Source organism: Patella vulgata, chromosome 2 (genome assembly GCF_932274485.2).
Source record: "Patella vulgata chromosome 2, xgPatVulg1.2, whole genome shotgun sequence".
NCBI lineage: Eukaryota > Metazoa > Mollusca > Gastropoda > Patellidae > Patella > Patella vulgata.
In genome coordinates this window covers 58,412,064-58,429,084 of record NC_065880.2, presented here as the reverse complement: position 1 = coordinate 58,429,084, position 17,021 = coordinate 58,412,064, and the positions used below count along the sequence as shown (strand labels likewise).

The 17,021-nt window shown below is 35.9% G+C and overlaps 1 protein-coding gene across 5 annotated transcripts in view; it reads left to right on the top strand.

The window, feature by feature from the left end:
• The window catches only part of LOC126811164 (centrosomal protein of 164 kDa), a 232,345-nt gene that overhangs the window by 75,288 nt on the left and 140,036 nt on the right, over nt 1-17,021 (top strand). For all 5 annotated transcript variants that reach the window (XM_056098523.1, XM_056098522.1, XM_056098525.1 and 2 more), the window contains exon 5: nt 4,733-4,797. In XM_056098523.1, the coding sequence (XP_055954498.1) occupies nt 4,733-4,797 (65 nt within the window). The remainder of the gene's footprint in view (nt 1-4,732; nt 4,798-17,021) is intronic.

The following is a 17,021-nucleotide window of genomic DNA, read 5'->3' as shown; positions in this document are numbered from 1 at the left end:
TCAATATCCAATATGTAGTCGGTTATATACTTATAATAAGAAATGTCAAACTTGGTATGTTGAAGAAATGGAAGTTTTGAAATTTCTTTTAAAATACGTAATTGTGTATCACCTTTGGCAGTGCACTTAAAATAAAGTGATTTTATTCAGGAAAGAAATAGTTCTTTATTGTTACATATTGTCAAAAATCGTAATGTCTGTGAATAGAAAACACTATATAGCGTGGTATCTGGTATGTTACTATAAATTGACAGGTATTTTACTACTTCAAAAGCAAATTTGTCCATTTTGTCGAAAATACCAACATTAAATTTATTGTTGATTATATTGATGTCCAGGTCAAGAACAGATGCATTTGTAGTGCCGGAATTTTCTTTATTTAATATTAAGCGGTCATGATAAATTCCCCCCTGTAAAAATTCTGTTGTTTCATCTCTTTATTCAACGGTCACTCCTCTAACGCGGCCAGCGGTCACTATTTTACTAATAAATTCAACAAAACATCGCCCATTCAACGGCCATTGTTGAATGATACCATCTGTCGTTCTTTGTAACACCCCCGCTAATCCCGTGAGCAGTAGTTAATTAACTGGAACCCCACTTATCAGGTAAAAAGAAATGTAAAAATAACAATCAATTAATCTTTTGTTTTATTAAACGACTAACCTGATCATTGTTTTCACGCGTAACGACACATTATTTGATACTGATTGAATAAAATAAAAGTACCAAGTTTTGTCACGATCATCTAGTATCTCTTTTCCATTGCCACTTTATTGTTAAACAGACGTTTTAGCGCCTCCTGTAATATTACATACAGAGTTACACCCCCTGTAAAATCAGCGATGTTTTTTTGTTCATGTGCTTTTTTGATAAAATAAAATTAATTCATCGATTTTCTCCACAAAAATGGATAAATATTATCGAATGCATCACAATGGTAGACAGTACTGTCAGTAGTATTGAAGGTTGGTACAAGATGACTGGTTTACAGAAGTTATGTCCGAGATTTGAGTAAAGAATTTTTGTTCGGCGCAAGATTCAGCAACGGTCAAATTTACCACTTCCAATGCATTCAAGCGTAATAATAAATTTATGTCAGCACAAAAAGCACCAAGATTTTATTAAGAGGCCACTCCTGTTAAGTTATGGCCGAGATTTGAGTAAAGAAATTTCGTTCGGCGCAAGATTCAGCGACGGTCAAATTTACCACTTCCAATGCATTCAAGCGTAATATTAAATTTATGTCAGCACAAAAAGCACCAAGATTTTATTAAGAGGCCACTCCTGTTAAGTTATGTCCGAGATTTGAGTAAAGAATTTTCGTTCGGCGCAAGATTCAGCGACGGTCAAATTTACCGCTTCCAATGCATCCAAGCGTAATATTTAATTTATGTCAGCACAAAAAGCACCAAGATTTTATTAAGAGGCCACACCCGTTAAGCGGTCAGTTGTGAAAATTCCCTTGGGTGGCTGCTTAATGCAGATTCTACTGTATTTCACTTTTATATTTATTGAAATTTCCGTTATCATTGATGGGTGTTATGTCATCAATGTATCGGAAGGTATAGTTTAGACTTTTAGCTACTTTGTAATCTGTTTTTCTTTTATGGTCTTGAAAGCAAAATTCATATTTATATAAATGTGCATTTGCCATAAATGGGGCGGCTTCAGTTCGCATTGGTAAACAAATAGTTTACTGTATTATCTGATCCCCAACCTCAAATATGGTATTGTCAATGAGAAAATGTATGATGTTTTGAAATTTTTCCTTATCAAAAACTACAGTGTCAGCATTACGACGTTTTATAATCCATTTAGCATCTTCTGAGTAAATGGCCATCAAGTTTCTGCCTCTCCCGAAAGCTCCATTAAAGGCTTTATCTACAAACCAATCCAAATTATCTTTAAGATCTGCTTGTTGAAGCATTAGCATACAAAGTAGAAAAATCGAACGTTTCTATTGTTTTTGCATTAACTACTAGCATGTACAAAAATACTTGTTTATTGCTCTCGTCATATTTGATATCAAAATGTTTACGAAATTAAATAAGTGACTTTTTGCGAATGACGTCAGAATTGTTGAAAGAAATGGTTGTATAAATGACTTAATATAACTACAGTTGAAAAAAAATGGTCATTTAACATGTTTTGCTCTGAAAACCTCATGTCTCAAATGCTACAAAAATAACGAGCGGGTTTTATGTACTAACCTTGTAAAAATTTAAGAAATTAGTTATTGGCTCACCATGGAAAAAGCCCTCTATAGGCGATTTTCATTTTTTGATAATTTTGATGCCTAATGGGTGTACTTTCCCTAGATAATGTTCAATACCTGTGTACTTTTTATACGCCCACATTTTCAAGTGGATGTAAATTGTCGTCACCCCTGTCTGTCCACAATTGTTTGTGGACACTCTACAGGACGAAACTTGAAATAAAGGTTTATCTCCAAAAGATCTCGGTTGCTTTCGATATTGCCATATATCGGATCGAAACTTCATGGATTATGGCCCCTGATTGTACGAAAAATCGTGTTTTTAGCTTGTGGACCCTATAGAGGTCACAATTTTTATCCAGTTCTGATGAAACTTGAAATGTAAGTTTATAACCGAAAGATTGTGGACCCTATAGAGGTCATAATTTTTATGCGATTTAAAAAAATGTTTTAGTATATCACCGTTTCACCCTAAGGATGGTTGAGTTTGAATTTCGTAAAAATCGGACCAAAACTGACAGACAAAATGGCTGTCCTTCGTTCTCAAATAGCGTAAAAATATGGTATATCAAGGTTGTGGACCCATCTAGAGGTCACAATTTTTTTCTGATTTTGATGAAACTTAAAATGTAATTTATAACCCAAAGATCTTGGTTCCTTTCAATATTCGTGCATATTGGACCGTAACTTCCTGAATTATGGCCCCTTATTGTACGAAAAATCGCGTTTTTAGCTTGTGGACCCTATAGAGGCCAAAATTATTATCCGATTTAAAAAAATGTTCAAACAAAGCACTGTTACACCGTAATTTTGGTTGAGTTTGAATTTCATGAAAATCAGACCAAAACTGCAGAACAAAATGGCCGCCCCTCATACACAATTAGTGTAAACATCTGGTATATTAAAGTTGTGGACCCTCTAGAGGTCACAATTTTGATCTGATTTTGATGAAACTTGAAATGCATGTTTAAAACCCAAAGATCTTGGTTCCTTTCAATATTCGGGCATATCGGATAGTAACTTCCTGAATTATGGCCCCTGATTGTATGAAAAATCATGATTTTAGCTTGTTGTCCCTCTAGAGGTCACATTTATTATATGATTTAAAAAAACCATTTGAATATATCACTGTTACAGTGTAATGTTTATTGAGTTCAAATTTTGTGAAAATCGGGCCAAAATTGCCGGACAAAATGGCAGCCCCTCGTACGCAAATAGTGTATAGCATCTGGTATATAAAGCTTGTGGACCCTCTAGAGGTCATAATTCTTTTCCGATTTTGATGAGATTTGAAATACATGTTTATAACCCAAAGATCTTGGTTCCTTTCGATATTCGCGCGTATCGGATGGCAACTTCCTGAAATATGGCCCTTGAATGTACAAAAAATCACGTTTTTAGCTTGCCGTCCATGTAGAGGTCACAATTTTTATCCGATTTAAAAAACAAACATGTGAATATATCATCATTAACCACTAAGATCTTGGTTCCTTTTGATAATCGTGTATATCTGAACGTAACTTCCTGGATTATGGCTCCTGATCGTTTGAAAAATCACATTTTTAGCTTGCGGATTCTCTAGAGGTCGCAATTTTTTTTCCAATTTTAAAAAACGTTTAAATATTTCACCATTCCACCCACCATAATGAAGGTTGAATTCGAATTTCGGGAAAATCGAAATGAAACTGCCCGACAAAATGGCCGCTTTTTGTACGCAAATTGTGTAAAAGTATGCAATACGAAGGTTGTGGACCCTCTAGAGGTCACAATTTTTATCCGATTGTGATGAAACTTAAAACATATCTTTATATCCCAAAGATCTCATCAGTCCCTTTTGATTTTTGCGCATTTCAGACCATAACTTTCTGGATTATTGCCCCTGATAGTGCAAAAAATTGTTTTTGTTTTTAGCTTGTTCTCTATCCATCTCTTGCAAAATGTGGGCGTATCCTGCCTGGCAGCCGCTGGTTTTATACCGTGCCAGCGACTCACGAGGGATGTGCAGTGTGAGGCCTGCTATGAACATTCATCGTTTGACACCTTTTCTTTCCAAATATTTGTTATAGTGATAGTTGCGTTGGATGTTTTTCAAATTTGGTGTGACGCATTAGAAATATATTAATTTTATGTGTCCGTAAAAGCATCACCTGTCCAACCTCGTGGGTTTTCTCCGGGTCCTCCGGTTTCCTCCCACTGCTAAAGACCCCTACGCGCAAGCGAATTATGGAAATAAAATTGAACCATATGTTAGTCCCAAAATGACCTAGTTTATGTCGAGTGGACGTTAAACCCCATTTCTCTCTCTCTCTCTCTCTCTCTCTCTCTCTGTAAAAGCAACAAGCAAGTTTTCCTTTAGAGACATAGCCAATGAGTGGGAATATTTTCCATGCTTTGCATGTCTATCTTTTTAGTATTTTATGGTTTTAATTTGGGATTGGAGAAAATGCTGTGTATTCTGAGTGCAATATAAACATTGCCTCAGACATTGTTATAACTTGTACTTTTATATTGTAGGCATTAATAAAGGTAAAGGAAAAATAGCTAAAGAAATCAACAAAAAGAAAGGAAAAATGTCACCGGTAAGTTATTGTTATAGAGATGAGCCAACCATTGGTTACAACATTGTTATAGGGTGATAATTGTGTTATCAATGCAGATCGGTATTTGCCAATAATTGACCATTTTTACCGATTTTTTAACCCTTATTCACTTGTAAAGAAATTCTAAGGTGAATGAATATGATATGTGGTTTTAAGATTTACCGACATCCTGGGAAACAAATGTATTGCAAACTTGGTATAGCAGATCACGCAATTTCACACGGAGGATGCCAAGCAATGGGTTATGTGCACATTGTGCAGTCACGAAATCTCAAAAACATGCACCTGATTTTCATGCTAAGCACAAGGCCCTATGCCAGATCACAGATTTATAAACTGAAATGAAAAATAGCTGACATGCTTTAGCTGTTAATTACATTTTTCGCTTCTTTTATTCTGAAAGAAATATTGATGTAACCGCTATAGTCTGTCTGTCTGTCTGTCTGTCCGTCACACTTTTTTGGACACAATAACTCTCTTTGTAATTGAGCTAGAATGTTCAAACTTTGTGTTGGTGTTTATTAGGTCAATGCCTTGATGGAGTTTGAAGATGAGCATTTTCTGCTTAGGGTAAAGGGGTAAGCAGAAATAAGCAATTTGATTGGTTGATGCTTTGGGACATGATAACTTTAGTTCTAATTAAGTGAGAGTGATGAAACTTGGTGTATAGTTTCATTACATCAATACCTTGACTAAGTTCGATAATGAACATTTTCTGCTAAGTGTAAGCAGAGCGATAGGCAATTTGATTAGCGAAGACTTTGGAACACAATAATTCACATTCTAATTGAGTTAGAATGTTCACACTTGGCGTATTAGGTAAATGCCTTGATGGAGTTCGAAGATGAGCATTTTCTGCTTAGGGTAAGCAGAGATAAGCAATTTGATTGGTTGATGCTTTGGGAGACGATAACTTTAGTTCTAATTAAGTGAGAGTGATGAAACTTGGTGTATAGTTTCATTACATCAATACCTTGACTAAGTTCGATAATGAACATTTTCTGTCGAGGGTAAGCAGAGCGATAAGCAATTTTGATTGGTCGAGATATTGGAACACAATAACTCTCCTTCTAATTGAGGTAGGATGTTCAAACTTGGTGTAGGTGTTCATTTTGTGAATGCCTTGATGGGGTCGATGATGAACATTGTCTGCTTACAGTAAGCAGAGACAAGCAATCTGCTTGGTTGATGCTTTGGGGCACGATAACTTTGGTTATAATGAAGTGAGAGCGATGAAACTCCGAATATAGATTCATTATATTATTACCTTGACTATATTCGATGGTGAGAATTTTCTGCTCATGCTAAGGAGCGATAAGCAATTTGATTGGTCAAGACTTTGGAACATAACAACTCTGCTTTTAATTGAGGTAGAATGTTTAAACTTGTTGTAGATGTTCATTAGGTGAATGTCTTGACTGAGTTCAATTGTTAACTTTTCGAGATGAAGCTGAGCAGAGCTAACCAATTTCATTGGTCGATGCTTTGGGACAAGATAATCTTCATTTTATCGGATAGAGAGTGATGATACTTTTGAAAAAAGTGTGGTTAATTAATATGTGTCATCAGTTTATTTTGGGATTAAGGCGGGGGACATCAGTCTCACTGTTGGCTTGTTTATTTGGATACTTGCCTATATGTGTTAATTCTTCCATAAACAAATGGTAAGATATCAAAATGGTGACCAATGTTCGGTTCTGACGTTTATAGTAAATGGCTACCATAGTAAATACTGATCCGTCGCCAATGATTAAGAATGATATGCAAGAATAACACATATAATATGTCTAACTATTAAAGGGAGTCATTTGGACGTGAACTTCAAAACCGTTTATCCGGACACATAACCCTTTTAAGATTTCATGTCAGTTTTTTCGTTGAGTGACCTGATACTCTATTACTGTTTCTTAGAGGTCTATACAGTGTGTGATGCATGTCCTCTACTTGGTAACAAATGGTAAATTTAACCTGCACATTATTTTTATAAAACAAAATTCTGGTTTTATCCAGACACCATATAATATGGCTTTGGGACACCGGTCTCCACTTTCAGGTGAAGACTGAAGGGTTTAAGTTGTTTGAAAACATATCACATATATTGAGTTAGTTGCTCGGCCCTAAGGTAGAGGTTTTTAAGGGCTTTTCACACTAAATTAAGCAGTTTTATTCTCCAAAATATAATCGAGATTGGCCTTTTAACTATTTAGTATACATTTTTCTGTGAACAATAAGATATCAAAATGGTGACAAGTGTCTGATTCTGATTACCTTCGACAGGTAATGCATTTGTGTAGGATCTTTCGAACATACTGGCGTCCCTTTATTAACCAATAGTTGGATCGGAGTTCTGTAAGTGTGGATTTCAAGCCCTCGTGTGAAACTCTTTCGTGGCCTTGATACACTATAAGTTCTGTTAAGTGGTGATCCTTGTTCAGCAGAATTGGACATTTCGTTGATTTTGGAACATCAGCCTAGGATATTCTACCATTACAACGCAAAATACCATCCTCTCCAGTGAAAATACCAAACTGTTTCGTCTAGCTATCATAGTTACGATGAGATTTCAAATCATTCTGAATATCTTATAGCCATTCGACCTTTGCTTGAACCATAGCCATATTCGGATCCATCCTTTTCTTGTACTTAAGAATGTGTATGAATTTATATACAAGAGCGCTTATTCGTATAATTTTAATGAAGCTGCTATATTTTGTCGAATCAATCACAGTACTGACTGAATGTGAATATTGTTGATCTGTTAAAAGAGTGGTACTGGTGGGAATTTCCCTTGAATTGACCTTCATTTCCATAATACATTCCTCAAGTGGTTCATCATCAAGTTCTTGAGAATTAGGATAAGACCGATCTGTCTTCAACCATGGTGGTCCCTTCTTCCATAGATGGCTGTGGCATAATTCTGACAAATCCATACCTCTTGAAGGTAGGTCCGCTGGGTTATCACATCCTGGTGTATGATTCCAAATGCTAGTGGATGTTAAAGTTTGAATCTCATTAACGCGATTTTGTACCCATTGCTTCCACTCCTTAGTTTGATTTAAGATCCAATACAAAGTGACCCTTGAATCAGTAAAACATAAAATCTGATTAATGCTGACTTCAAATTCCAAAGATTTCAGTACATTGTCAATCAAACGGGAAAGTATAAGTGCGGAGAGAAGTTCCAGTCTGGGTATGGTTGTTGGGTTGGTTGGAGCTACTCTGGTTTTAGAAGCAACAAATCGTATGTATACACCACTTTCTGTTTGGATCCTGAGATAAATTACAGCTGCATAAGCCTGAGTTGAAGCATCGCAAAATCCAACCAAGGTGATGTTTGTTGGGATCTCATCAATGGATGCTTGATAAAATCGTGGTAGGGTTACAGTGTTCGTGTGTGACATTGAAGTAACTAGGCGATTCCATTTGGTCAAAAGTTCATCTGGAATAGGTTCATCCCAATCGATCTTGGCCTTGCACAGCTCCTGGAATAAAACCTTGAACTGGATGATAAACGGGGAAATGAATCCAAGCGGGTCAAAAAATTTGACAGTAATGCTTACAATATTCCGCTTAGTTGGTACTGTGGTTTGACTTGATTTGGCTATATCCTGTAGATGAAATATTAATTCATCCGTGATATAGTTCCATTCCACACCTAAAATCCTTTGAATAGAGTATTCTTCTGATACTGATTTGGGGTGATTACCGAGAGTCGATTTGACAAAGGTCTGGTCATCCTCTTGTATTGTGGTGCTGGTTGGCTGGTTATTATTATAATGGGTTTCGATTCCATTAATCCTATCCTGCGAAGTTGTGGAATTGGTTTTGAACTTTCTCATATTGAAACCTCCCTCCAAGAGACAATACACGAATATCGAAAGGAACCAAGATCTTTGGGTTATAAACTTACAGTTCAAGTTTCAACAAAATCGGATAAAAATTGTGACCTCTATAGGGTCCACAACCTTGATATACCATATTTTTGCGCTATTTGAGAACGAACGGCGACCATTTTGTTCGTCAATTTTGGGCCGATTTTCACGAAATTCGAACTCAGTCGTCCTTAGGGTGCAACAGTGACATAATAATATTTTTTTTTAAATCGGATAAAAATTATGACCTCTATAGGGTTATAAACTTACATTTCAAGTTTCATCAAAATTGGATAAAAATTGTGACCTCTATAGGGTCCACAACCTTGATATACCATATTTTTACGCTATTTGAGAACGAAGGATGGCCATTTTGCCTGTCAGTTTTGGGCCGATTTTCACGAAATTCGAATTCAGCTGTCCTTAGGGTGTAACAGTGATATAATAATACGTTTTTTTAAATCGGATAAAAATTATGACCTCTATAGGGTCACAAGCTAAAAACGGTGATATAATAATACGTTTTTTTAAATCGGATAAAAAATATGACTTCTATAGGGTTCACAAGCTAAAAACGTGATTTTTCGTACAATCAGGGGCCATAATTCAGGAAGTTACGGTCCGCTATGCGCGAATATCGAAAGGAACCGAGATCTTTGGGTTATAAATTTACATTTAAAGTTTCAACAAGTTCGGATAAAAATTGTGACCTCTATAGGGTTCACAAGCTAAAAATATGATTTTTCGTACAATCAGGGGCCATAATCCATGAAGTTTTGATCCGATACATGCCAATATCGAAAGCAGCCGAAATCTTTTGGGGATAAATCTATATTTCAAGTTTCGTCAAAATCGGATAAGAATTGTGACCTGTAGAGAGTCCACAAACAATTGTGGACGGACGTCCGGACGGACAGGGGCGACGGCATAATACATCCACATGAAAATGTGGGCGTATAAAAATGATCACATGTTCACATATTTAGCATATTTCCAAGATGGCAGCAATTTTCAGCGGGAAAATGAGACGATATGCAGATTTTGATTAAGTAGTAGTGTTTGGTGGCAATATATATCCATTTCTGACATTTACAACCTTGAAAAATTATCAAATGTTCACATACTTAGCATATTTCCAATATTGCTGCAACTTGTGGCGGGAAAATCGGACGTGGTGCTGGTTTCTATTAAGTAGTTGTCTTTGGTGTCAATATATATGTTTTCTGGGATGCAAAATCAATTTCTGCCATAAACAACTGCATAAAATGATCATATGTTCACCAATTTAGCATATTTCCAAGATGGCGGAATGTTTTCTAAACATATTATTATCATTTATTTACGTGTTGTTATTTACAGGTTTCTAAGCCCAATTCTGTTAGTAGGCTATCAGCTTGTCACACAATCCTGAAAGCCTGTACCGTTTTGTACCCATATGGTATTTTATCCAACGATGAAAATTCCTTATCCGAGATGACCGCTGAGCTGATATCGATTTTCCTATTCTCTCGGTCTCTTGGCAAAGGCAAAAAGAGCGTAACAGCAGTGTTGGGCTTGTGCCAATAAACGTAGCATGAAATTGACACAGACCCATCATGTAGACCCTATAGAGGTCACAATTTTTATCTGATTTTGTTAAAACTTGAAATGTAAGTTTATAACACAAAGATCTCGGTTCCTTTCGATATTCGCTCATATCGGATCGTAACTTCCTGAATTATGGCCCCTGATTGTACGAAAAATTGCGTTTTTAGCTTGTGGACCCTATAGAGGTCATAATTTTTATCCGATTTAAAAAAACGTATTATTATATCACTAGCTGAATTCGAATTTCGTGAAAATCGGCCCATAATTGACAGACAAAATGGCCGCCGTTCGTTCTCAAATAGCATAAAAATATGGTATATCAAGGTTGTGGACCCTATAGAGGTCACAATTTTTATCCGATTTTGTTGAAACTTGAAATGTAAGTTTATAACCGAAATCTCTCGGTTCCTTTCGATATTCGCGCATATCAGACCGTAACTTCCTGAATTATAGCCCCTGATTGTACGAAAAATCGCCTTTTTAGCTTGTGGACCATATAGAGGTCATAATTTTTATACGCCCACATTTTCATGTGGACGTATATTGTCGTCGCCCCTGTCCGTCCGGACGTTCGTATGTCTGGACGTCCGTCCGTCCGTCCACAATTGTTTGTGGACTCTCTACAGGTCACAATTCTTATCCGATTTTGACGAAACTTGAAATATAGTTGTATCCCCAGCATGTATTGGATAGAAACTTCATGGATTATGGCCCTTGATTGTACGAAAAATCACATTTTTAGCTTGTGGACCCTATAGAGGTCACAATTTTTATCCAATTTTGTTGAAACCTGAAATGTAAGTTTATAACCCAAAGATCTCGGTTCCTTTCGATTTCGCGCGTATCGGACCATAACTTCCTGAATTATGGCCCCTGATTGTCCGAAAAATTGCCTTTTTTAGCTTGGGGTCCCTCTGGAGGTCACAATTATTATCCGATTTAAAAAAACGTTTGATTATATCACCGTTACACTGTAAGGAAGGTTGAGTTTTAATTTCGTGAAAATCGGACCAAAATTGACAGACAAAATGGCCGCCGTTCGTTCTCAAATAGTGTAAGAATATGGTATATCAAGGTTGTGGACCCTATAGAGGTCACAATTTTTATCCGATTTTGTTGAAACTTGAAATGTAAGTTTATAACCCAAAGATTGCAGTTCCTTTCGATAATCGCGCATATCGGACCATAACTTCCTGAATTATGGCCCCTGATTGTACGAAAAATCACGTTTTTAGCTTGTGGAACCTATAGAGGTCATAATTTTTATCCGATTTAAAAAAACGTATTATTATATCACCGTTACACCCTAAGGATAACTGAATTTGAATTTCGTGAAAATCGGCCCAAAATTGACAGACAAAATGGCCGCCATTCGTTCTCTACTAGCGTAAAAATATGGTATATCAAGGTTGTAGACCCTATAGAGGTCACACTTTTGATTCGATTTTGTTGAAACTTGAAATGTAAGTTTATAACCCAAAGATCTCAGTTCCTTTCGATATTCGCGCATATCGAACCGTAACTTCCTGAATTATGGCCCCTGATTGTACGAAAAATCGCGTTTTTATCTTGTGGACCCTATAGAGGTCATAATTTTTATCCGATTTAAAAAAACATATTATTGTATCACCGTTACACCCTAACGACGACTGAGTTCGAATTTCGTGAAAATCGGCCCAAAATTGACAGACAAAATGGCCGCCCTTCGTTCTCAAATAGCGTAAAAATATGGTATATCAAGGTTGTGGACCCTATAGAGGTCTCAATTTTTATCTGATTTTGTTGAAACTTGAAATGTAAGTTTATAACACAAAGATCTCAGTTCCTTTCGATATACGCGCATATCGGATCGTAACTTCCTGAATTATGGCCCCTGATTGTACGAAAAATCGCGTTTTTAGCTTGTGACCCTATAGAGGTCATAATTTTTATCCGATTTAAAAAAACGTATTATTATATCACTGTTACACCCTAAGGACAGCTGAATTCGAATTTCGTGAAAATCGGCCCAAAATTGACAGACAAAATGGCAGCCGTTCGTTCTCAAATAGCATAAAAATATGGTATATCAAGGTTGTGGACCCAATAGAGGTCACAATTTTTATCCGATTTTGTTGAAACTTGAAATGTAAGTTTATAACCAAAAGTTCTCGGTTCCTTTCGATATTCGCGCATATCCGACTGTAGCTTCCTGAATTATGGCCTCTGATTGTACGAAAAATCACGTTTTTAGCTTGTGGACCCTATAGAGGTCATAATTTTTATCCGATTTTTAAAAAAACCTATTATTATATCACCCTTACACCACAAGGACAACTGAGTTCGAATTTCGTGAAAATCGGCCCAAAACTGACAGACAAAATGGGCGCCCTTCGTTCTCAAATAGCGTAAAAATATGGTATATCAAGGTTGTGGATCCTATGGAGGTCACAATTTTTATCTGATTTGGTTGAAACTTGAAATGTAAGTTTATAACACAAAGATCTTGGTTCCTTTCGATATTTGCGCATATCAAATTGTAATTTTTTGAATTATGGCCCTTGATTGTAGGAAAAACCACTTTCTTTTTAGCTTGTTCTCTATCCATCTCTCGAAAATGTGGGTGTATCCTGCCTGGCAGTTGCTGGTACAAGGTTGTAAATGCCAGAAATGAATTCTGCACTCCCGTAAACATATATATTGACACCAAACACTACTATTTAATCAAAATCTGCACATCTTCTCATTTTCCCGGCAAAAATGACCGCCATCTTGGAAATATGCTATGTACGTCAACATGTAGTCATCTTACAAGGATGTAAATGTCAGGAATGGAATCTGTGACCCCGAAAACATATATATTGACACCAAACACTACTACTTAATGAAAATCAGCACATTGTCCGATTTTCCCGCCCAAAATGGTTGCCATCTTGGAAATATCTTCATGAAGTTATGGAAAAAATCTGAAATATAGTCATGACCCCTGTCAATACTAATACAGTGCCACATCACAGTTGATATGTCGATAAGATTATAAATAAGTTGAAAACAAAATATAAGTTGGAATATTATCGGAAATGGCTGCCTTTCAAATAATGGTGTCCCACACTATGAAGACATTGTTTTTTTGTCATCAAACATCAAAACCTACAAAATAAAACTTGTTCCACGATTTCTACCCGAAAAACCGTCGGATTTACATTAAGGATCTGACTATAATTACTTACATCGTAAACTGATTCTCAGTCAGCTTACATGTAAATTGACTAATCTTTGACTACTTTTAACATTTCATCAACTGACATCATGGGGATTAAAATGTCTGATGAAGGAGAAACCACAAATTGTTTTCATGATTAAGGAAATCATGTAGATTAAGAAAGTCAATCAAGGCCGATTAAGTAATTTATCACATATGGAAGTTGTTTAACACATAAGGAAGTTGTTTAACACCATAAAAGAAAAGGGTTGATCACTTAATTATTTAATCAGTCACGATTAATAATAGTTATTCCCTCAGTACAGTAAATATTTTTTGGAATTTTGAATAATGTTTCACCATCTAGATGTCCGATGGGGCATATTCCCAGTTGGACATTTGTAAGCTTGCGTGTCCGACATATACGGGTGAAACAGCATCCATGCCCTGATTTATTTCCTTATTACCGTATTTTTGGGTGTATTAGGCACACTTTTTTTACCAAATATTTTATTTTCTAGAAGGGGTGCGTCTAATACATAATGTTAAGCAAATCCAGGCTTTTCCCGTGTCAACACAGAAGTCAGGAGTTCAAGAAATAACTGCCCTAGAATCAACACATGTTGGCCGGGTGATGCTACCTCAAAAGTTTACGTAATAGCATACGTATAGTTAATATTTCTTGCTATTTCTACATCATATATTTCTGCTATTCCGTATACTCTTGGCCATTACTGACAGTCTTCACACGTCCCCATTCAAGCTCAGTGGTGTTATCAGTCAAGTTGATGAATAGGGCGGGGTATGCATTCATACAAGCATTTTCATTGGCTCAATATAAGTGATCGGTAGTAAGGGTGGTATTACAGTTACTGACATATTTTGAAGTTCTTCAGTATAACCTGTTGTCAAAACGGCAAATCTTCTTAATGTGTTTTCATGCAACATAGATTCACTGATTGATCCATTGTTGTAATTTACCGATATCGATAATTATCTGCCGGTTGAGTTGTCACCCGTATGCTTTATGAAGTTGTTTGTAGTTCACCAAATCATTGTTTCTTTGATTGGTATTAAAAATGCTATTGTATTATGTTACTGATAGATTTAAATTGCTACAATCTAGGTATTGTCATGCCACATGTAGTGGGTGGGCCAATGGACACCATCGTTTGATTGTCAGTTGTTTGGATAGTATAAAATAAACTAGAGTTATTGTTTCTCTTTTACCGGTAATTGGGATTTAAGTTGTGAGTAGCTGATCATGATAAATTACTTCTACAATTATTATTTCATTTGTTTATCATCAATACCTATTCATTTATCACAGCCAATTGCTCAAGATTTTAACAGGATGTAATAGACGGTCATGTTTATTGTGAGCAGGACATTGACGACAATTTGTCTACTGTACGAGCGCCAAAATTACCATTTAAAGTAGCTAAGTCTCTAACTCAATATTATCCAAAATCTTCGACGTTGAAAACACGAATTATTTGTCAATTTAAATCAACATTGATGTTGTGATCTTACCGGAAAAAGATGGGCTTCTGATATCCAATATTTAAGACAAAATAAACATTTTACCATTGGTACACGAATCGTGTACCATAATGCGTTTCAGGCCCATTCTAACAAGGGACTCGAAGAACGAGGCTAGACATTCAACAAGTCATGTCAAACGGTGACGGCATATTCATATTCTGAGAGTATGCGCAATAAATACTATGTAGACTAGAATAACCAGACACTAGAGATTTCATTCGATTGAGAATTCTGACATATTTCGCCGAACGTAACTGATTCGAAATTAGAGTAAAAATGGAAACGATTGAATGTAAATCAGTTTATATATATTCCTATTACATTATTACATGCGTTACGACCCATTTATGTCAATTTCTAGGTTAAAAATATTAGCGATTTAGCTCCTTTAAGTTATGAAATAATTCAATCGAAAGTTATAATTAATAAAAAGTTTTATGCATGTCAAAAAAATGTATATAGAGTTTTTTATTTCATAAAGAAATATATAAAGCTTTATACGGCTAAATATCGGTAATTAAACAGTAGAGTTTGGCCAAGTTACTGGAGATCGCAGGTGTATTTGAATCACGTATAGTATGGCATGTGTTTCACAAGGCGCTGGAGAAGAGTGCACCTAAACCATGCACTTTTATTTTTTCCTGAAATACCTCAGCCAAACTCAACCTGCGCCTTATCTACATATGCGCCTAATACACGATTTGTGTTGAATTAACATTGGATAATCCGGCCTTTCAATCTGTGGGTGTTAACCGACAAGCAATCACGAATCAATTATCGTTAAGCTTAAAACGTGTTGGTCTTTGTTTATTACCTTGATAATAGATGGCTCTGTGTTAAAAACCGCTAAAAAAGAAACCATATTATAATAGGCAGGCACTATCGTACTGTTACCCCTAGTAAACAATTTTTATGCACCCACATTTTCATATGGACGTATTATGCTGTCGCCCCTGTCCATCCACAAATTGTTTGCGGACACACTACAGGTTACAATTTTTATTCAATTTTGACGAACTTGAAATATAGGTCTAACTTCCAAAGATCTTGATTCCTTTTGATATTGGCATGTATCGGACCATAACTTCATGGATTATGGCCCCTGATTGTACAAAAAATTATGTTTTTACCTTGTGGACACTCTAGAGGTCACAATTTTCATCTGATTTTGATGAAACTTGAAAGGCATGTTTATAACCCAAAGATCGTGGTTCTTTTCTATATTTGTGCATACCGGATCGTAACTTCCTGAATTACGGCCCCTGATTATATAAAAATCATGTTTTAGCTTGTGGGCCCTATAGAGGTCAGATTTTTTATCCTATTTTAAAAAGCTTTTAAATAAATCATCATTACACCCTGATTATGATTGAGTTCAAATTTCTTAAATATCGGACCGAAAATGTCAGACAAAATGGTCGCTCCTTGAACGCAAAAGGTGTAAAAGTATGTAGTACCAAAGTTGTGGACACTCTAGAGGTCACAATTTTTATGTGGTTTTGATGAAACTTAAAATAGGTTTATATCCCGAAGATCTAGGTTCCTGTAGATTTTTACGCATATCGGACCATAATTTCCTAGATTATGGCTCCTGACTGTACGAAAAATCGCTTCTTTTTTGAGCTTGTTCTCTGTCCATCTCTTGCAAAATGTGGTCATATCTTGCATGGCAGCCGCTTGTTTCATTGGCTGAAACATACATCTTATTTGTCACTCCAATCATATCTTGTGTACTTCATTACAAAATGGCTAGCGATGTCGGTACGACTTCTTACTTTAATACTTGTTGCTTCAGCACAGGGCTCACACTGGCTTTCAATTTTTTTCCGCCAAAATTGATGATAATTCTTATATAAATAAAATGTTCATATTTTCTCCTGCCAACTGGAATATTTTATCTGCCAAAAATGTGTGATAAAAAAGACAACATCTAACAATGTAATGTCTCAGCTAGACTTATTATAAAAAAACTTACCGATATATACAATACACAATATACAACAACTTTAAAAGTCTGT